The sequence below is a fragment of the Falco punctatus genome (assembly GCF_963210335.1).
Source record: "Falco punctatus genome assembly, chromosome: 5".
Classification (NCBI taxonomy): Eukaryota; Metazoa; Chordata; class Aves; order Falconiformes; family Falconidae; genus Falco; species Falco punctatus.
The window spans coordinates 64,752,234-64,774,037 of NC_137584.1; the positions used below are offsets into that span (position 1 = coordinate 64,752,234).

Below are 21,804 nucleotides of genomic sequence, written 5' to 3' on the forward strand. Positions count from 1 at the left end.
ATGCCAAGGCAGTGGCATCCCATTTGTTTCAAAATATGAAGAGCACCGAGACAAAACTGACCCCAGGCACAAATGCTTGCGTGATACACAAATAAAAAGTGTGACCTTTCTCCTTTTACTTCTCCTTGCCCCCTGCGCAGCTCCCCCCTAGCTTAAACCTGCCTGGCTTCATCGGCTGCCTGGAGCTGGCCACCCTGAACGACGGCGTCATCAGCCTGTACAACTTCAAGCACGTCTATAACATCGACACCGCCACATCGCCACCTTGTGCCAGGTAGGGACAGTCCTGCCCTCACTGCTGCTCTGGTTCGTTGCAAGTGGGTTAGATGGTGGTTCGTTCCTGGGTTAGATGACAAATATGAAGGTGATACTGAGTTACCCGGAAGGAGCTTGGCCCCTTTTAACTCCTAGTTGCACCAAAAATGTATAGATAGATAGATAGATAGATACGGGAGTTGGACTCAACGATCCTTGGGGGTCTCTTTCAAGTCAAGATATTCTATGATTTGTTGCTGTCGCCATTAACTATCTCACAACCTTGCTCATGCCTTCAAAAGGGAAACTGCTGTGTTAGCTGGGGCATGGTCCAGGCTTCCTCCTTACCCCCACCGCTTGCCTGGGACAGAACTGCTCCTAACTCAAATCCTGTCACTGCAAGGGATACAGCCACAGCCAGTTAGCTCCAGTAAGCCTGGTATACTGCAGCACAGTCCCACACCCAGCGACCAAAGCCCAGACTGATGTTATCTGTCTGCCATACACTCCTACTGTATGTGCACCGCCACAACAGAAAAAAACTCAGATAAGCCGTTCACAAACTGGGAGATGCAGCCCCTGAAGCAGAAGTGAACACCAACCTTGGTGTTCGCTTAGCACAAACATAGACAGCATTTTGTTCATACAATGGGCAGCAACAAAATGCATTCTCTATACATTTGTACTCTCTATACAATGAAAGGAGGAAAACTTGCAGCTCTCACTGGGAAGAAATGCAGGAGGTGTTGGGACAGAGCCGATAGATGATTGCTTCCCATGCCATTCCCATGGGAAGTGCAAGCTGCTGCTCTCTAGGACAGTGCATGCAGGCCACCCCTGGGCTCCCCAGCAGAGCCCATGCTCAGCTAAAGGCCCCAGAAAATTCAGATTAGCTTCTGCACAAACTGGGCAAGCTCTTGATAGAAATACATGTGTACCCTTATGATGAGGAGGTGTCGTGGGCCTGCCACTTTACAAGGATGAGCAAAGAATTTTCCTGTCCTCTACATACAACATAGGATAAAAGCAGGATGTAATGGAGTTAGATACAACTTCAAAGCTACACACTATTTTTCAGAAAAAAATCCCAGAAAGAATACGAAAGTCATCAGTCTCTGTCAGAAAGAAGCAGTGGGTCAGAAAAATTATTTCAATAAACTATTTTCATTGTAAAGGCCTTTAAATTTCCCCAAATTCAAATGGGAATATGCCAAATATTACTTCCTTGCTTGTTTTTTCATAGAAATAAGTTGGCTTTCACTCAGAGCCGGGCTGTGAGCTATTTCTTTGATGGCTCTGGCTATGCCTTAGCAAGAAACATCGAGAGAAGGGGAAGATTCAGCCAGGTGACTCGGTTTGACATAGAAGTTCGAACTCCTACAGACAACGGATTGATCCTGCTGATGATTAATGGGGTGAGTACCAAATCCTGCCGGTACCCTTTACCCATGAACACCATGAGTATCCTCAGTACTTAAAATATCATGGAAAATCCAAAATGCTTATGCCCTTACATCTAACTTCTGGAAAAAGGAAATACTTTGTGTTCATCTGGTGGATGTATACATTGGGAGGAACTGGAACTTGCACTTAAAAGGCCCCAGGAAGCTGAGGCCCTGAGTTGGACTCTGCTCTCATCCACAGACAGTCAGGACTTCAGACCGGTCATACCCTCATGATGACACTTTGAAAGAGACTCCAGTTAAGCCCAGTAGCTGCACCTTTATTTCGATGTGATTGCACAATGAAAACTATAGGAAATTACTGTGAAGCAACTCCCATGAAGCAGCCACTTTGTGGTAGCTGCCACTTTATAACTGTCTCAGGGTGTACTAGAGTTAAAAATTTAAGTTACTGAAAATAGAAAGTAGTCCAAATAAAAAGGCTTGATCCAAATATCACCAGCTTTTCGGAGGTTTGAGTGTGATGCAAACTCTATAAGGGTTTGAAGAAAGTAGACTCAACATGCAAATATCCTCTGAAGACAGACTCACATTTTTTTGTCTTTGGGTATCCCTACATCAAGATCCCTAATCCTGTGTGGATTTATGTATTTATTTTACTATGAAGACGGAGTCCACAGACATACACTTGTCTAGACCCCTACATGTACACCACCACACTGAGCATTTAGAAGAGAAAAAAATCCACTCTCACAACGCTCTAGTGTCTGCCTTTAGGGTAACTTGCAGAGCAGAGTTGTAGGGGGCAATTTGCAGCATAGCATGCTACCTTCACTCTTAAGAGGTTAGGAGGTTTTGGACTAATCAACTGATGTTAAAAGTTTAAGAGTCTCTATTGCAGATCAGTCATTTTTCTTCCAAACAAAACCACCCAGAGGTTTGTCAGAAATGTATGCATTTTGTGCGTTATGGTGGAAACTGGTATCAACTGGGATGTTAGCTGTGGAAGACCGTGCCTGCTCACAGGCACTTTCAGAAAGACTGCATAAACCAGTCCATTATTCAGTTCTGCAAAGACAGCTCACAAATATTCTGAATGTAATCCCTGTCTCATTTTCAAGTTTAAGCTGTTCAAAACAAACCCAAGCTGCAGCTTCATTTAAAAGTGATGGATTAAAACCTACTTTTGCTACTTTAAGTAATAACTTCCAAAGGTGGGCTCATTTGTGTCAGAGACAGCAGTTCTTGGCCTGCAGTAGCTTTTTCAGAATGATTGTTCCCATGTTTTCATTAGGCATGGGAACAGTAGCATGAACGGCAGCATGAATACTAGGAGAGAAAGCAAACATTAGAATTAACCCAGATGCACATTGCTGTAAACTGTCCTTTCTGCTTCATGTTGTCTTGGAACAAGGCTTATCCTATGGTACAGATCTTAATTTCAAGCACTCCCTGAAGATTTTCTAAAGTAAAGCTCCTGTTTATAAAGTTTAGGTCACCCAGCCATAGAACAGAAGCCAAACCACGAAGCAGGAAGAGTCAGGAAATCCAGAAACCAAATACACAGTAAATATACTCAAGCTGTTGTTCAGCCTTCAGTAAATACAGCAGTGCTGATCAAAGCTGTGAAAAGATACAATCTTAAGCTATCACAGGCATTGTGACAGAAGCTGCTAATGCAGATACAACCATTCTAGCACAACATTGCTTTTACCAGTATAACATCTTTCATTTGGGCACATGGTATTATTTTGACAATAAATTGATGTGTTTGCATTAGGGAAACTTTACTGGTAAAAAATATTGACGTTACTGTGCTATCATATACTATTCCTAACGTAAACAGTTCACCAAATCTTCAGATAAGTGCATGTGTACATATACATGTATATTATATATATAAAAATAATCCAGAAACTTTTTATAGTTTTTCAAATAAAAATACCTTTTCCCAGAATGTTTTTTACAATGCCAGACACTCTCATAACACTTATTTTTTTTTAATTACTGCCACAATCATAGTGCTTTTCTGATTGTTGTTTTGTTTTATACAGAGTATGTTCTTCAGTCTAGAGATGCACAATGGTTTCTTGTACCTTCGCTATGACTTTGGCTTCAGCACTGGCCCTGTGCTGCTAGAGGACTCCATGAAGAAGGCTCAGATTAACGACGCTAAATTTCATGAGGTAGAGATGCAGTTACAATCACAGACACAACCAACTATCCCAGCAGCACTGGGACTTTGGCAGATCTAAAATATCTACTTGCACTTGGCTTAAGAGAATTTGCTTTAAGCCAGTGTAGTAGTGACAGTAGCAAATCCCCCTTAGCAGGTTAATTCTCTTGCCATTTACTTGATGTAAATTCAAAGTCTGATTCCAGATCCACAACTAAAATTACAGTATCATTCAACATTTTTACGCAGAGCACAACTAAGCCTTTTATGCTTTGACAATGAAATAAGTTTTTTAAGAAGTATGCCCTAACTTCTTGGATAAATCAAGAAAGCACTCTGAAGTTCATAGAGTTTGTGTGTTTGCTGCAGTGTAGAATTTGACATCGGCTATTTTCATGTGGATTTATTCATAAGTGAAATAGCCTGGGGTTTCAGTCATCAAAGAAATTGTGACATCAAAATATGCTCCCTACTAGTACTCATTGTCACCTTCTTCTGATTTACAAACAACTTTTTTGATAAATGGGGGGAAGTTCCAAACAAAAAGATAAAAAGATGTAATCAATTTTTGCAAAATCACCATGACAACTTATAAAAGATATCATAGTGGACACTTCTAAGCACACATTTTTCTTTTCAGATTTCTATTATATATCACAATTCTAAGAAGATGATCTTGGTAGTAGACAGGCGGCATATAAAAAGTGTAGACAATGAAAGAACAGCAATGCCATTCACGGACATTTACATTGGAGGAGCACCTGCTGAGATCTTGCACTCCAGGTTGGTTTACAACCGGGATTCAAGCGTTATCTTCAAGTAATCACCACATATAAGTTATGTTGCATGGACCTATGCTGAAGGGCTTACAATAAAACATTTTTCGCAGCCTCAACACCTTACATAAAACACTCAGACACTCCTCTAAGTCTCTCAGAGCTCTGAAGTACCAAGGATTAGGCTTGATCCAGCACAGGTACAATTCTGCTGAAACTGGTCTAGTTTTAGTAGGGGTGACAGAAACTGTTGTCTTCTTAAAACAGAAGGGCATTTTCAAAGAACACTTAATTATATATATAAAACGTACAGAATTGCTATTCCTCCTTGCTCTGCAAAATATGATCTTTGTAAAATAGCAATGCATGAGCTGAAGGATCAAGACCCTTTAAAAAAACCTGCATTTTGAAATTTAAACATTTTTTTTCCTAATATGCTCTTCAGTTCTGATCCATCTCAGGTTCTTTCTAGACCCAAGTCAGCTGGCTCTGCACAGGCGTGGGAAGAAAAGAAAAAGTCTCATTTTCCCATCGTACCATTTGACAGAAGCCAAATTTAATCTCAGTAGACTGTGTAACACTCATTTCCTGCAGTGGGAATCTGCCGGACCAGGGTCATGCTCTGGGAGAGCAGACTGGCTGCTTGAAGAAGGGTACACCCTTCTGACACGCAATATTCATTCCCCAGGCCAGACAGCAAAGCCAGCGTTTTCAGAAGGGCTCCAGCTGCTGTTTCAAGTGTAACAACTGCTAATAGAAATACCACCTCTCTTTAAAATACCCTCTATGTAAAAAAAAAAAAGGGGAGGGGGGGGAAGACGGCAAATGTTGTGCAATAGTTTCTAGGAATTAGTGGTAAATCTTCTGAAACCTTATTTTGTTGTCAGCACAGACTCTTGAATTGATAAATAATGTCTGAGTTAAAAAATACTTACAGATTAAGCTTTTAAGATAGGGACAAACTTCATGTAAAGAAAACTCATGCCTTTCAAATCCCATGTAATTATCTGAACATGCAAACAAAATGGGTGGCAAGGGAGAAACAGAGTATATAATTTATCTGGCCTTTCAAATAGTTCTTTACAAATGTCTATCATAAGGGGCTATTAAGGAAACTAGTGAGGTGGAGAGGGGAAAAGCTGCAGTGGATTAGAAAGTATCTGGGAAAGAGAAAATAGGACATAGTAGTAACTCTTCAATTTTCACAGCATCAAAAGTCTACAGTACATGCCCAAGGGATCTCTCTTAGGGCTGGTATTAAATACATCAGATCTAGAAACAAAGTACGACAGGATGGGGAAAATTACTTTGGTTAATCAAGCCTAGAGAACACGGAAAAAGCCCAGAAGGACCTAGAAATCTAGGCAACTGAGCAGCTCAATGGCAGATGAGACTTGTTCACAAGTGTAAGACACGAGATGAATCACATCAATGATGTCCAGAGTTGTGGTTATTCTGCTAAACACCTGGAAGGTACTGTCAAAGCAGAAAAATAACATCTCAATAAACAAGTTGTATCAGAAAAAATCCATAGACATTGTAAAAATATGATCAATTATAATATTGAAAAATGCATACAGAAATTATCTAAGCAAAACTACACCTTTGTCTTTGATACTGTACTCAGCTTCAGTTCTCATGACAAGGACAGACAGCAAAAAGTACAGTCCAAATGTGAAATCATTCCATTGTCATCAGGACCGCAAGTCAGTATTAGAATTGTATCATCTACTGATGATCTAGTACTATCTCTCTATTACTACTACCTACTACTGATATTTATGCTTCCTTTTGCTAGACAGACTTACAGTTAACTGACGTTGGAGGGCAGCAGCAGGGAGGGAAACTAGCTCTAGTCTTAGAGAAGGAATTTAATATTCTTTCAAAGCAGCGTATTTTCATTCACTTCAACAGCACTTTCCTCTGTCAATTGCCTTTTTTCCCTAAAAAGTGAATCTAGAAGTACCACTTCTTTTAGTGGTCTAGATGTTCTTTCTCTCCCACCTCTGCATAAAGCAGAAAGCTAAGGAGAGCTAGGAGGACTGGGTGCTGGTAACAGTTAAGAAAAAAACTCAGATGCCTTTCCTTAGGTTAAAGCCTATCTTCTATAGGTCCCGTTGCTCCTTGAAAATGTGAAGTTAATGGTATTTACCAGACAGGCATATTTGTGGCATCCAGCCAGTCACATGGTCAATCAGGATAGAGTTTAAACTGGTTGACTGATACCCCACACTTCGTTCTAAATCCCAGTGAGAATGGCTGGAGCCTTCCTGTCAGTTTTGCCTTTCTGCTGATATCACTGAGGAACAGATTAAGGCCTCTCACCTTATTTCAGACATGTAAATGCACATCTGCACTACTTCGCCTGATGGTCCATTTTAGCCAATGTAGAAAAGTAAGTATTTCCAGAGCCTGATTCACCCATCATGTTTCCAATGTCTACCATACAATAATTCATAAACAGCTAGTGCAGAAGCAGATGTCAACACTGTCAGTATCATCTCATGTGAGGTGAGAAGAATCCCACTACTAAAGCACATCCTGCCGAAAGAACAAAGACCATTTATAGGTAGCCAGGTCAAAATTCTGGATTTCACGTTGACTCCTTCAGTGTATTTGTTCCCTAGTTATCTCCTGGACTGGTACCCAGTCATTTCCTTGCACTGTCACAGACACTCTGTGACTTTAGGCAAATTACTACTTCTTCATGTACCTTGAGTATTGTGAGGATAAATTCAAATTATATTTGCCCTGTGCCATAATGTGGTGGTATCTTGGTAAAGGGTGGAGTTGAAAAACTTGAGAGCAGTGAGTAGGAGCTGCTGGGATATGCTGCTGTGCTATATCTACCTCAAATCTGACATTAAAAGGATCTTGGAAGCCCACCTACTGCTCTCATTTACAATTATGTAAATCCACTCTTCAGTAATCAGAATACTTCCCTGACCTGTGTCACAACTGTTTGTTAAGAAATAGAGACCCATTTGCTTGCAAAGGCAAGAATGGAACTTGCTAGTAAAAGGAAGACAGGGAAACTAAAACAGAACTTTTCTAAAATCATACAAAATGGAGATAGAAATCCATTGATTTTCACTATAAGTGGGTAGAAATACATTTTAAAATAAGTCTTTTCATTTCAGCAGCTATTTTTAGCTTTTTAAAGTTACTGTATATGGATCTCCCCTCTGAACTCTCATTATTTCTCCTCATAACATTTATTACAACTGGTGTATCTTCACTTTTCAAAACATATGATGTGGTTAATTAGTTGTTTTACATAAAGGTGCAGGAATTGGGCACTAGTGAGGCAAATGATTGAGGCTTTTCCAAGTTTTTTAGAACATCTTGGCAAAAAAAAGTCTGTTCAGAAAGGCAAGAGCTATCTAACTGCAGCTTGTTTGGCAATGTTTCCCAACAGCATTAGCTCACATCTGGCAGGAACTATTGGCTTTAAAGGCTGCATGAAGGGCTTCCAGTTCCAAAAGAAGGATTTCAACTTGTTAGAAGAACCAGGAACCCTGGGAATCAGCTATGGGTGCCCAGAGGATTCACTGGTAAGCATAACATCATTTGTGAGATAACAACAATATTTTGGCATTGGATACAGCTGTGAGCTTAAGTTTTACTCCAAACAATGGAAATAAAATCTTCAACCAAGGGAATGATGATGCACTCACTGACTGGCAGGGGTGCTGTATGTGTGTGTTAGCTCTGCTGACCCAATTTCCACCCTGAATTAAGCACAAGTTGTTTTACTTGATATTATAATATGTGAGACTGCAACATGAAAGCTGGCTCTGAAATAAATTGTGTGTTGTATTCTGAAAGGAACTATTCTAATGTGATTTGCTTTTTCTTAAAGAAACAACAATTGTCCTCATATGCATCCTAATACAGACATATGAAATAAAAAAGACAGGAAGATATTCACCCTTCAAATTACTTCTCCCCTTAAGACAGGGCAGCTCTTCTCCTGTAATACACAAACCAATTCCCCCAGCATTAACACAGAAAATTGCCATTTTGTTTGTGACCCCTTGCATCATTCATCATTTGTCCATTACAATGCAAGGCTGGTAAATCTAACCAGTGTTTGTGGTCTTCCTCCTATGATCATGTCTATCCAAAGCCATGCTGTGGATAAAACAAAAACAAAACCTGTGAAAATGGAGTCCACCACCTGTGGAACTCATTACACAATCTCATCCTGTCAACAACGAAGCTAACTGCAATTTGTTCTACCTCAGCACCAGCTTTACTCCTGAGACTCAGAGGGTTATTTACCACCATGTCCAACACTCCACCGCCCCACCCCAGCACTCAGTGCAGCACACAAGCTACTATATCACATGGTGGGATGGTGACTCAGCGCCATACAGCTCAGACAGGGGCTTGAGCCTCCTCTGCTTCCAGTCTTCATGCTCGCTAACATCAGCAGACTTAGGATGAGGCCAAGAATCCCAGGACAGTGATAACAACTTGATTTACACTGCCTAAAATAGCTATACTTTCTTAAGATTTTCACAGCATGCGAGGCAAAGCCTATATAAATTAAGCCTACATAAATTAAGCATGCAGGAAAGACCAAAGGTTTTATAGAAATGAACTGGTTGCATAGTTTAAACAAAAAGAAATAGCCTCATTCTTTTTATGATTTGAATGTTTTCTGAGCTTTACTTGCAATTTTGTTTTATTTAATACACAGATGTCCCGCAAAGCATATTTCAATGGAGAGAGCTTCATTGCATCAAGCCACAAAGTGTCCCTCTTTAGTGAATTTGAAGGAGGCTTTAATTTCCGGACATTGCAGCCCAATGGGCTGCTGTTTTACTATTCTGAAGGAGTGAGTATATCTTTATTTACAGTTTGTTTTATTTTATCCTTGCACTGTTTCCCAGGAGAGTACTAGGGGGGAAATGCAATTTCTCGCTTCACGATTTCTTAATAGAGAAACCAGTCTGCAATATAGAAGCATTCATTGATGACCTCATTGTCAGAGTTTGCATTTGATTTACAGATGAAAACCAGCAATGCTTAGATGTTATTTTGATATAAGAAGATAATTTGGTCATATGCCTAGAATTAACATGCATCCATTTGTGCTCAGTAAAATCCTTAAGACAAAATGTGCTGTGCTCAACAGCACTGCAATCCCTATTCGGACCTGTAGGTGCTACCAAAGTACAAATAATATCGAGGACCTGACATTTTCCATCCAGAAACAATCCTCCAGAAGCAAAGACAAAGTTTGTTTGAATTTGTGGGAGAGTATTTTGAGCATTGCTGAGTTGACAGGAATCAGTCAGAAAGCTGCCTATATTCCCAGATGGTGCTCAGACTTCCATGTGTGACTGGGAAAAGTTGCAGTTGAGAACAGCTCCTTGCAGCTATGGGAAGCCAGGCTGCTCTAAATGCCCCCTCAGAGGTGTGACATGGGCAGAAATATGGACTTGCACTCCCAAAATGTGTGAGCCAGAGCAATTCTGAGATCCTGCAGGCTCAGACTGACATCTGCAGCAAACATGAGCTCAGATGACAGAACATTTGCAACCACCTCCAAATGTCTGTTCTGCCATACTTGCAGAAGATCATCAGCAGTGCAGCAGGGAAGGCTGTATGACACTGATAACCAGTCCTGAACTTTTACATTTTACAGTGTGGAGTATTACCTTAAATTGAAATCAGTAACCATGTCAGTTACCCACATCGTTTGCATAAATGAGGCCTTACACACACCACTTCTGGTTTTAACTCAAAAGCTCTAATCCTAGGAGATGCCAAGTGCCCTACTAAACAAACGGAGGTTCAACTATTTAGCACTTGACAGAATGTGACAGGATAATTCCTACGAGTGCACAGTGGCCGTGCTTGCTCTAATGGAACAGACAATATTCCTGCTATGTGGCACAGTGATCCTGTATGCCTGACCCAGATAGCAGATCTTACCTCTGAGATAATTTTGAGTGATTGAAGAGGTCTGATCAGAGGGAATTAGGAAAAGAAAAAAATCTATTGGTCTTCTGACAGCAGGAATCTTGCAGTAACAGCTGCTCTATACAGTACCAGGGGTATCAGAAACACATATGAAATGTAAACATCATACATCCATGCTAGATGGAAGGAGCTCATGTGACAGATACATGAGACACAATAAGCAGCAGAATTCCCAAAATTCAGGCTTAAAAAACAACAAGAATGTCAGTTCTAATGAGATCATCTCCTGTTTTGCTTCCCACTATATCTTACTGCAAATAAGGCACAAAATGGGGAAAACAGCAGAAAGGAAAATAAATAGAACAGGGAAATGCACAGAAGTGTTAATTTTTCTGTATTACACTTGCTCATGAAGATGTTTTTGTCTGTATTTCAGTCAGATGTGTTATCGATCTCTATGGACAGAGGCGCTGTGGTTTTAAATGCAAGTGGAACCAAAATTCAAACACCAGACAGAAATTACAATGATGGAAAAAACCATTTCATCATTACTTCTGTCACCCCAGAAAGGTAAAGCTGTCTAGCAACTTTTACCCCCTAGCTTTGGAACATAAACTTTTCTTGTAAAGCACATTATCATTTAATATCCACTTTCAAATTATGTTTTAAGTGGGGGGGGTTAAGTTGTTTTTTTAACTGATCAATTCAGTTTAAAAAATACAAAGACAAAAATCTGTATGATTGAAAACTGGCCAGATTGCCCTGAGCATGAGATGCTGGGAATTTTTAGTAAAGCTAAAATAATAGTTTTTCTAAAAGCTTGTTCCTTTTTTGTCCTCAGCTATGAACACAGTTTAATATAATTTAAGACTAGCATGAGATCCATTTTTCAGTAGGATTGATTGTGCTGATTTGTTAAAGCAATCCCAAATCGACAAACCCTGAAGTAATTGAGGCTTCTTAACAAAAAGCATTCATTTGGGATATATACAGTGGATCACGTTCAAAATATTTTTAGCTCTGACAGACCCAAATGTAAGACTAAATACCGCAGTAGGGAGTAAGTCTCTCTATTTCCTTCTTAAAAAAGTGAAAGCATTGTTTCATTGATATGTTTTACCGTTGGTTTTGATGTTTAAAAATTTCTTAGAAGGTCAAATAATCAAAGCATCTTTCTTCAAGAATCTTGCCTATGCAGATACAACCAGGTCATTCTGCTTTCTAATGGAAATGGAGATTTGTACCTATGACTTCTGACATCCAAGAAATACAGTTTGAAAAGCTGAAGGTGTGAAAAGGTGCCTTGGAATAGGCTTGGGGACTGTCATGTTTCCCTGAGTGTGCTGAATTCTGAACTTGCCAAACAAAATCAGTGTGTAATGTTTTAGTTATACTCCGTTTCTCATTAAAGCAATAGGATCTTTCCTGACTTCTGAAGCAATTAATGTCTTGCATGGTATGATCAGGTCAAAAACATTGTAGAAGCTCACGCATCAATGTACTGTAATGAAAAAGGAAAAAGGGACAGGGGCATAAAGAAGATTAGCATGTGCTTAGATCTCATTTTCCCCAAATGGTGGCTCTATCCATTTAGTAGCAATCCCTTAGTTTATCTATCTTCACTGAGTGGCCTGTATTTTTTTGGACTTCACAATTAACCCCAGGATATTATGAAATCCATGGGCCTCTCGACTCAACTTTGCCAGTGGGTTATTGCACAGATACTTGTTGCATAGCTGAAAGCGAGAAGGTCTTCTCATGACTTTGGGCACTACCATTCAGTGATGCATACTAAGCAGGGTATTTTGGGTGCATGTAATATGCTCTCTAACCACTGGCATTGACATTTCTGAAACTAGCTTAGAAAATGCATGCTTTGCCTTTGCAGGTATGAGCTGACTATTGATGACAAGAAACAAAGCAAGAAGAACCCAGCAAAGGACAGAGCAGGGAAAAGCCCGGACAGCATCAGGAAGTTTTATTTTGGTGGCTCTCCCCTCAGAACACAGCAAGCCAACTTCACTGGCTGCATAAGCAATGCTTACTTTACTAGGTGCGTAGCATCCTCCCAAACACATTACCAGACAGTCACTGCCTGACAGCTCAAATAGTAGCTCAAAAGAACTGATTTATTGTCACAATAAAAATCTCTGTCTCATTTGTGAAGCTAGACAGTATGTGTGAATAAGTTTCTTGCTTTATTTGCCATGGAATCTGTTGGCACAGACTTGCTAGGTTAAGATATCGTTAAAGTGGGAATAACTTGATGTAAATCAGCTTTCAGTACTGCATTGCTAATGCTGCTGGTGCAATGTATAATTTGCATAGCTGTCATTTACATTTATACTATGTAGCTTTCAGCTCTGCCTTTGAAACAAAATTATATTAAGGAATCTCACAGAAGCTGGGGAAGTTAGGAGTTTGGCCATGTGAAAATGGTCGGAATTCACTGATCTTAATTGCTCTATGAAATGTTCTTATATAGAAGATTTCAAAGTGAATTTGATGCTGCAGATTGATCCTCTCTGTTTATGCAGGCATGGATATAACAGGCAGAGGTAGCATAGGCTGCTGGCATTTGCCAGACATTGACTGATAAATCAGTACTTTTTTCCACAATCCTAGAATGAAAAATCCCATCCAAATATAATTTAAACCATAAATGTAAAATTCTTTGATTTTTATTAAGACAATTCCAACTCTTGGAAAAAAGCTGTTCTTGTTATTCCCTCTTTGAAACACAGGTTGGATCGAGAGGTTGAAGTAGAAGATTTCCAGCAGTACTCTGAGAAAGTTCAGACCTCTTTGTATGGATGCCCTGTTGAATCTCCTCCACTTGCTCTTCTCCATAAGAAAGGAAAAAACTCCTCAAAAGCCAAAGGAAACCGTAACAAAAAGGTTTGCTACAACTGCCCCGCTATCATCCTTTTTCCAAAGCTGATACATACTGTGCCATGGTTCACAATTCTCCAAATCACGGAACTAAGATGTACCACACGAAGACTATTTCAGATATATGAAGCAAAGGATCCTGTTCCTTTACATATTCTACTGCTGCAAATGACTGCCCTGCCCCAACCTATCTGGCATACACTTGCATCATTCCCTCTTAATAGAACTGTAAAACAAAATTTATGACACCTTCAAAAATGTACTGCACAAACAAGCCTTCTTTATTTCTTCTACATCCTAAAGGAAATAAGCTGTTCTCAGCTACCTCTGTGTGACTCTCTCTACTGGGCACAATTAGCATGCATTAATAGAAATGTGAAAAAAAACTTCTTTCAGCATGCAGAACTCGTAGTCCAAGCATGTCCTCTTACACCTATAGTATAACCAATATCATCAAAAGCAGGGAGGAAAAGATTTGATTAGGAAAACTGCAAAAGAATTTAATTGTAATTATGTTAGCTTCACAAGTATTCTGTTTATCCCTCCTTCTGCCCTAAATTAGCATCTATAGTAGATCTGTTCAAGGAAAATTTGAGTTGGAACCACTCCTGGTATTTTTGTAAGGAAAAAATATAATACTAGCTTATATATAAGTTATACTGTTATTTTATTATGTCCAATCTTAGTTAAAATTTCTGGTTAATGGTTCTCTTTCTATGAAGGTGGGAAGAGATAAAGACAAGATTTCACAGCCTTCAACTGGCCTCAAAAAACTGTACGAAGAAGTGAATATGCAAAAAGACCCTCAGTGCCACTTGCCCATGAATCCCAAGGCAACCAAACATGCTTATCAGTTTGGAGGAACAGCAAACAGCCGTCAGGAATTTCATCACATACCAATGGATTTCAGTCAAAGGTAAGGGGACCTTAGAAATAAAATTTATATATACTGGGGAGGAGAAAGATGAATTTCAAATTAAAAAAGGGACACATTTCTGCTGTTACCATGGCTTTTTCCTCTATATCTTAGGGCATTTTTTGTATAAAGCATGTTGTTAAGATATCTTAAAAGGTGTTTCAATTGAGTAAGAGCAATAAATAGAAAGTGTTTTCAGTTATATCTCTCTTGTGGAGTCTTCATCTGCTCTATATATTAATAAAATGTGTCTCCTTGCCTATTTGTATGAAGACTACGAGGATGTTAGTTCCATGCAAGCAATACACCATCAGTCTCTTTACACAAGAAGCAATGGCATTAGAGCAGAGCTGGGAAAGAACATGACAGTTCACCAAGAAATGAAGCAGTTATGTGTTGAGTGGACCTTGTCAGCTGTTTAATGGTTAGGAATCTACACAGTGCAGTAGGACATAAAGCTATGAAAAACATGTCCAATCCAAATTCCATTATTTCCAATAATGGAAATTCAAGTAATTAATAATGAGTCCTGATATTGTAGACATTTAATTTTCAGGCTCCCACAGAATATGCCATATGGTGTGTTATGACCAACAAGGAATTTTGGTTTAATATTTTCCATGAAAGACTGTAAATTCAACAACACAGTACTTCCTGGAAGCATACCAGACCAGTAACTCAGAAAAAAAAAGTGCTATTTCCTGACTTAAATAAAAAAAGCATTATGTTCATTTTAATTCAGTAGTGTTTTATTTAGGGCAGTCCTGACGGTGCTTATATGAAGAAGGAAAACCAAAGCTCTAGTATGTCTCTTCATCCCTAAAAGACATATTTGTTTTACAACAGTTATTACAGCTTCATCATTGTAATGCGCACCTTAAAAAACCAATGATTTGTGATGGTTTAAAAAAACTGATATTGGCAAGGGCCTAAGTGTGTGTGGAATGTACTCACACATGCAATGGGGAACATACAGATCCTTCAGGCATATGAAGCATGGAAGCTAGGCTAGTCACCTGACATGAGAAGCAGAAGTAATCAGTTCTGGCACTATCCTACACCAGTACAGCTTTGCCATTTTTTTATACCCAAAGTAATAATACCAATCACTCAAGAAATCTGCATTGTTGATGGTGTCAAACCAAGTCAGTATAAGTTGTCACACTGTCTTGGATTTCACAAGGAACTACAAGGAAGGAGAAGCTTAGCAGTGAGTCTGGAATAACAGTAAAGATTTGTGAACTGTCAGGCCTCCATGCCATCAGAGTTAAAAAGTCCCCCAACACTGTTGTCCAACAGGGATAGAAATGTAGTGTATATAGTGTCAGTTATTGGTGGTCTGTATTGATTTTATCCACTACATAGTTTTTAATTTTTGAAAACAAGCTCATTGCAAGGCAGCTTCTTCTCCAACTTTGACTTCTACTCAAAAAAAACAGTAAAGAATTGTTCTCAGAAACACCACTTCTACAAAGAAGACATGTAATCCTTTGGATAAAAGGAAAATCTGTGTCTTCCTCTGCCTGCAGTTTGATTTAAGTCAATTATATCTGCTCTAACTTTAATATTGTGTTTTTATGTGCCAGAGCTGAGTTCTCTATCAGTCTGAAAACTCACTCATCTCATGGAATGATTTTCTACGTCTCGGATGAAAAGGAGACCAATTTCATGGCCCTTTTCGTGGCTCATGGCCGACTCATTTTTATGTTTAATGCTGGTCACCAGAAGATAAGGATTAAGAGCCAAGAGAAATACAATGATGGCCTTTGGCACAATGTAAGTAAAAGAAAGCAATCATTATGATGGCACGTGCTACGAAGGCTGTAGTAAAGACACTGCTGACATGACAGCTCAGGAAGTTTTCATTCATGTGTTCATAATTGCATATGTATGTTGAGAAACTTCTGCTGCTATTTTTAAATTTTCCACGTGGCGTTTTATCAAGTCATTAACTAGGGATAGGAAAGTGAGTCAGTTATAAAAATCCAGAAATTCTCAATAGTAACAGCTGAGCAGAAGTGATGGTATCTAGTAGAACAGTGAGGCAATTAAGTTATCTAGGAAAGGAAGGACTAGGACAGTTTTGTTCAGGAAATTTCTTTGAAGTGCCTAAGCAAGAAGCACAGCTCTCTTAGGCTCCCTCTGTGGTCTATGAAAATGAAAAGACAATTTGGGGGGTCAAGATGAATTTCTCTCTGTAGGTACCTCTCTGAACACTGACTACAGAAGAAGTCTACAGTTACTAAGCTCCTAACTTGGGCACTTCAAGTGTTTAAAGCAGGCTGGAGGAATCCAGACCATGAAACTGGTGAAGACCATGAAAATGCTAACTGATAGCACTGTAGCAACGAATCATATACACAAATATAAGATGGGCAGATCTCAGTAAACCTTGTGACACCTTGATCACCTCTGTCTTGTACACCGAAATGTAAGAAAGACGGCAGTTTCACTATCTAGTCTTTACATGAATGTGAAAAGAGGGTTGTCCAGCAAAGAATATTGGCAGTTAATAAAACAGGCTTATAGAGTATCACTCTCAAGCTTTTCTTCTCAAACTTTCTATCTTCTTCCACTGCACAGGAGAGTTCCCTCAACAGATAAAATTAATCTTCCAATTTTTTTTCCTCCTTTTCTAGGTGATATTTATTAGAGGCAAAAATATCGGTCGCTTGATAATTGATGGTCTCCGAGTACTGGAAGAATCTTTTGGCGGTAATGCTAATACCTGGCAAGCCACCGAACCACTCTATATTGGGGGTGTAGCTCCCGGAAAAGCTGTAAAAAATATACAGGTAAAGCAGACATCTGTTAAATTATCCATACCTCTATGTACAGCTAATGCAAAAGCTGGCTGTAGGGATGAGTTCAGGCAAAAGCGTATTATGATCTGAATCCTCAGCACACCGAGGAGCTCAGTTCAAGTACATAGCAAAGCTCCTGCAGGACTGGGCTGGCAGTAGCTGGGCTGGACTCCCATAGCCTTTTAGCAGCAACTGTAAAGCCAGTGGTCCTAAGAAAGAGAGAAATCCTAGTGACATCCAGGCTTAGATGAGACAGGTAAAATAGGTGAGATCAGTTGCGCCCTAAGGTCTGAGATATAGATGAGTTTCAGAGAGATTTTAGTGTTGTCTTAGTACCTCTGTTTTAAGACAGTACCTAGAAGTCAGGATTCTGCTCTACATCTTGGTACTGAGGTATATAGAAAGCAGTGTTAAAGCAAAAATGAACAAAACTGAAGTAATCTTTAATGTTATGTGCCTAACAAGATAGATGCGCTACTCAGAAAAACCAGACCCCTGTCTTGCCCCGAGGATAAGAGGTATGTATACTCTAGTTGCTCTTTGTTTCTCATGGTTGAGGATTGTTTGAGAAACAACACAAGCCGGAGTTACCTTGAAATCATCAGACAGACATGAGAGGCTATGAGAAGCATCTGTCCTGCATCTCTTGGAAACTGTTCTTTAATTCAGAACTGATGCACCATACAATCACAGCCTTACAGCTCATAAACAAGTACAAATAAGGACAGAAGAGTTTACTTCCTGCCATAAGCAGTTTATCTATTAATCATGCTTTTTTCCCCCCTCAGATTAACTCTGTCTACAGCTTTAGTGGTTGTCTCAGCAATTTACAACTCAATGGAAGATCAATTGCTTCAGCTTCGCAGACATTTAGTGTAACGCCTTGCTTTGAAGGGCCATCAGAAGCAGGAACATACTTCTCATCAGAAGGAGGATATGTTGTCCTTGGTAATACACTACTAAACAAATGTATCCCTTAATACTATAGTATTCACTGTGCTTCAGAATGGCATATTTCACTAAATGGTGTGGTAATTTCTGAGGCTGTGAGCTGTAAGGATTGTTAGATACAGATCATTATTGTGGTAAGCAGCTGAACTTGACAGGTCACAATGTCACCATGAAACTTAACAAGTCGTTATATAAATATGTCTGTGTAGGTATTTCAAATAATTAAAACAATTTCACAAGAGAACAGGTTATAATATGGTAAACGTTATCATAGACATACAGAAGTCAATGTGGTCAAGACCAAGTACACCAGCAAATGGTCATCCTTTAGTTTTTTAATTAATAAAACAACATGAAATTAAAAAATTCTAAGGAAAGGCTTTCTGCATGTGTTGATAATGAACAGCATGACAGAACACATCTTCTCTATCATTTAGGCCTGCTGTGTTCCAGGAAGCGTTTTATGAGGATCTTCTTATGACATAGGCTCTGATCTGAACAGGAAGGGAAACTGCACAACCCTACTCATTGGCAACACAATGAAGAATTAAGATGGTGTTTCTAATTTGCTCCCTGGCCTGTCCCCAGATTGAAAAAGGGAGTTTATTCTAAATCATCAAAGCTCAAGTGAACTCGTACTCACTGTAGAAAGACTGCTGAATGTCTAGCAAATTTCACAAAAAGAAGCTGCCAAAAAATACAGATAATTTACTTTCTGCTGTCAATTTCGTTGCTAAGAAATATTTTTAAACAAAATACTTTTTTAAAAATAATTAAAGAAATACAGAAACCTTTATTAGTACTCCAAAAAAACATAAACAAAACAAAAGTTGAAATGGGTCATTGACAGCACACCGTGCTATCTCTTCAAGTATGTGTACTGGCACATTTCAATAGTTTTAAAGACATGACAAGTAAGTTCCACTCTAGGCTTTGAACTTCTATTTTGACTTTGAATAAATGTCCAATTTCATCACTAAGTACAAAAAGAATGTTATTCTTTTTACCTCACAGATGAATCCTTCAGTTTAGGCCTGAAATTTGAAGTTGTTTTTGAAATACGTCCCCGAAGCAGCTCAGGAATTCTACTGCATGGTCACAGCGTGAATGGAGAGTACTTGAATATGCACATGAGAAATGGACAGGTATAATGAAGGTCACATCTCCTCCACTGCTTTTGACCAGTTCCTCTACTACCTACTTGGGCTCTGCTATATGCAGCTTTTTTCCTTACAAATTTGCCATTAATTGATTATTGTTTCTCTCCTAAAATATATTAAATGCTTATATTAGGCAATCCTGGTATTTATTTTAAAATACAAAAAATAACACCCAAGAAAAAAATCAGATCACTTTACTGATACCAACTATAAATATTTAGTGAGCAGTTGAAAAGTGGAGCACCAACTCTTTGGTGCTGCTCTTTCACCCACACATTAAAAATGTATAACAGTTACAAGTAAGGTAACTGTTGATGAATTTTTATTTCTTATTTGTTAAAAGAGAAGTCTGAGTTGTGCTTAGTCCCTTCTTCCTTTAACATATATATGTGTGATAGTGAGAGCAAGGGAAAGGGAAAGTTCATCTGGTTTTTAAAGCCTCTGGATTTTTGTAAGGCTGTCAATTGAAAGAGAGAGGTTTGAAATGAATTTACCAGATAGTTGTTGCTGTTGCTGTTTTTTTTATTATGTTCATCGCTAAAATCTGGATCTCTTTGTGCTCTGTGTTGCATACATACATACAGTAACAAGTTGCAGTCTAAGTGGACAAAGCAAGCAAAGGTTTAAAGCAGGGGATTTTTTTTTTTCTTTTTGCAAAAAAGAAACTCAGGGCATAGTCCAGAGGCTAAACAGTGTAGGTATTCTTTATGCACTGCCTAGTATCAAACTGTCAACCAAAGTGGAAGGGTATTTAAGTGAGGCTGGCTGTACCTCAATTAGAAATGCAACACCTGAGGAAACATGCTGTCACCTCTCTTATAAGAACAGGAACCTACAGGAGAGTGACCAAATGGACAGTTTTAACCTGGTGATTCATCCTATCCTAAAGCAGGTGTATAATGTAGATGACTAAATGAGCTGTCATTCAGAGAATATATTTTTCTATATCGACTATACAGAGACCAACAGGTGCTTCAGTTAGGCACCTAACTTTGACAACTGATTTGGTAAGATAAAGCCCATTCTTACAGCTGTAGCTAGTCCTTGGTGAATTAACAAAGAACTTCTTAAAGCACATTGCATTGCTGTGTATGATGCTGCCTTAAAAGCTGCATCTACATACACCTAGTCTAGCACTTCTTATATAGTGATCTGATGGAAGGTTTGCATGCCCAGAAATTTGTCTGGTTTTCCAACTGTATCAGTTGGTCTAACAGAAGATATTGCCCCACCTACTGCTTCAAACCTCACTTCCTATATAATATATATGCAATTCACAAACAAAATTCACCCTGAAAAAGCAGCTCTTCCCTACTTGTCATTTCTTAGCAAGCATCTGTCCTTCTTACTATTAACTATCTGCTCTCTTTGAATGTATTACCAAAGACCAGTTTGTGAAAACACTTCTGCTGAACAAATAAGAACAATCAGCACCTTTATTTTTTTTTAAATGTATGCATCTCTATTAGTACAGCTTGTCTAAGTAATTTATTAAGAAGCCACTTTCTCTCACAATTCTGAATTTGTTTTAATTGCTTCTATGTATTTTGTCCAAGGGTGGCTAAAAGAGAAAGTGAGGATCATTTCATTTTTGTTTGCTGGTGCTCTTGTGGAAAAAAAATTTAGAAGTCTCTTAGATACAACTATCTTGAAACAGAGATCCTCTACAACTAAATATAAGTTGTTTTCTTGCAACATTTTCAGTCAACAAGGTGTAAGTATTATCAGGGACAGCTTAGCCATTTGAAAAGCCTGAATGGTTGGACTCAGTACTTGGAGTTCTCTGGCAACCACCATTGGGAATCTTGTGCCCTGCAACAGGGACACAACACCACTCTGCTGCTGCTGTAGTATTTCCATGCAGAAAAATACTAACCCATGTACCTAAAGCAGAGGTGCAAAATTTAAAATTAGACTCACTTTCTAGGTCTGCTAGAGATTTGCTGGTAAGCTTGAACAAGTAATTTAAAATTCATTCTTAAGTTCCCTATCTATTCTTTCCTCAGAAACTGCCTGTTTGTTTATACTTGGGAGTTTCGTGGCTGTTTTCCTTATTAAGTGGCTAGTAAGATGCCAAAACATCATCTGATTTACTAATTTAAACACTAATTTACCACACAGGAAATTATATAGTAGCAGTACTAGAAAATCTGAGTGAAATTAGCTGCTCTTTTTTAATTTTTGAACTCTTCCTTGAGTTCAAATCAGAAATGTTGCGGAACTGTTGAATCTAAAAATAAATAAATAAATAATAAAAAACCCCAAACCCCTAAATCTATGAATTAGAAAGGTGCTTTATTTTAAAGAATTTAATGAAATTATGTTTTTCATTCATTTACGTACTAGATATGTTTTGAGTGGGGAATACAGCATTATTACAACAGAAGGAAAAAAGAGAACAGGAGGAGGTTTTCAGTGATGACTACATTATTTCCCCCAGGTTACTGTGAAACTGAATAATGGAATCAGGGATTTTTCAACTTCAGTGACACTGAAACAGAGTCTCTGTGACGGCAGATGGCACCGAATTGCAGGTC

At 38.8% G+C, this 21,804-nt stretch overlaps 1 protein-coding gene across 3 annotated transcripts in view; it reads left to right on the forward strand.

The window, feature by feature from the left end:
• Positions 1-21,804, forward strand: part of LAMA4 (laminin subunit alpha 4) — a 106,956-nt gene that overhangs the window by 79,724 nt on the left and 5,428 nt on the right. For all 3 annotated transcript variants that reach the window (XM_080389064.1, XM_080389063.1, XM_080389065.1), the window contains 15 exons: positions 141-274; positions 1,499-1,670; positions 3,713-3,844; positions 4,475-4,617; positions 8,029-8,164; positions 9,316-9,453; positions 10,981-11,114; positions 12,433-12,597; positions 13,289-13,442; positions 14,159-14,352; positions 15,939-16,128; positions 16,992-17,147; positions 17,945-18,104; positions 19,122-19,252; positions 21,708-21,801. In XM_080389064.1, the coding sequence (XP_080245190.1) occupies positions 141-274; positions 1,499-1,670; positions 3,713-3,844; positions 4,475-4,617; positions 8,029-8,164; positions 9,316-9,453; positions 10,981-11,114; positions 12,433-12,597; positions 13,289-13,442; positions 14,159-14,352; positions 15,939-16,128; positions 16,992-17,147; positions 17,945-18,104; positions 19,122-19,252; positions 21,708-21,801 (2,233 nt within the window). The remainder of the gene's footprint in view (positions 1-140; positions 275-1,498; positions 1,671-3,712; positions 3,845-4,474; positions 4,618-8,028; positions 8,165-9,315; positions 9,454-10,980; positions 11,115-12,432; positions 12,598-13,288; positions 13,443-14,158; positions 14,353-15,938; positions 16,129-16,991; positions 17,148-17,944; positions 18,105-19,121; positions 19,253-21,707; positions 21,802-21,804) is intronic.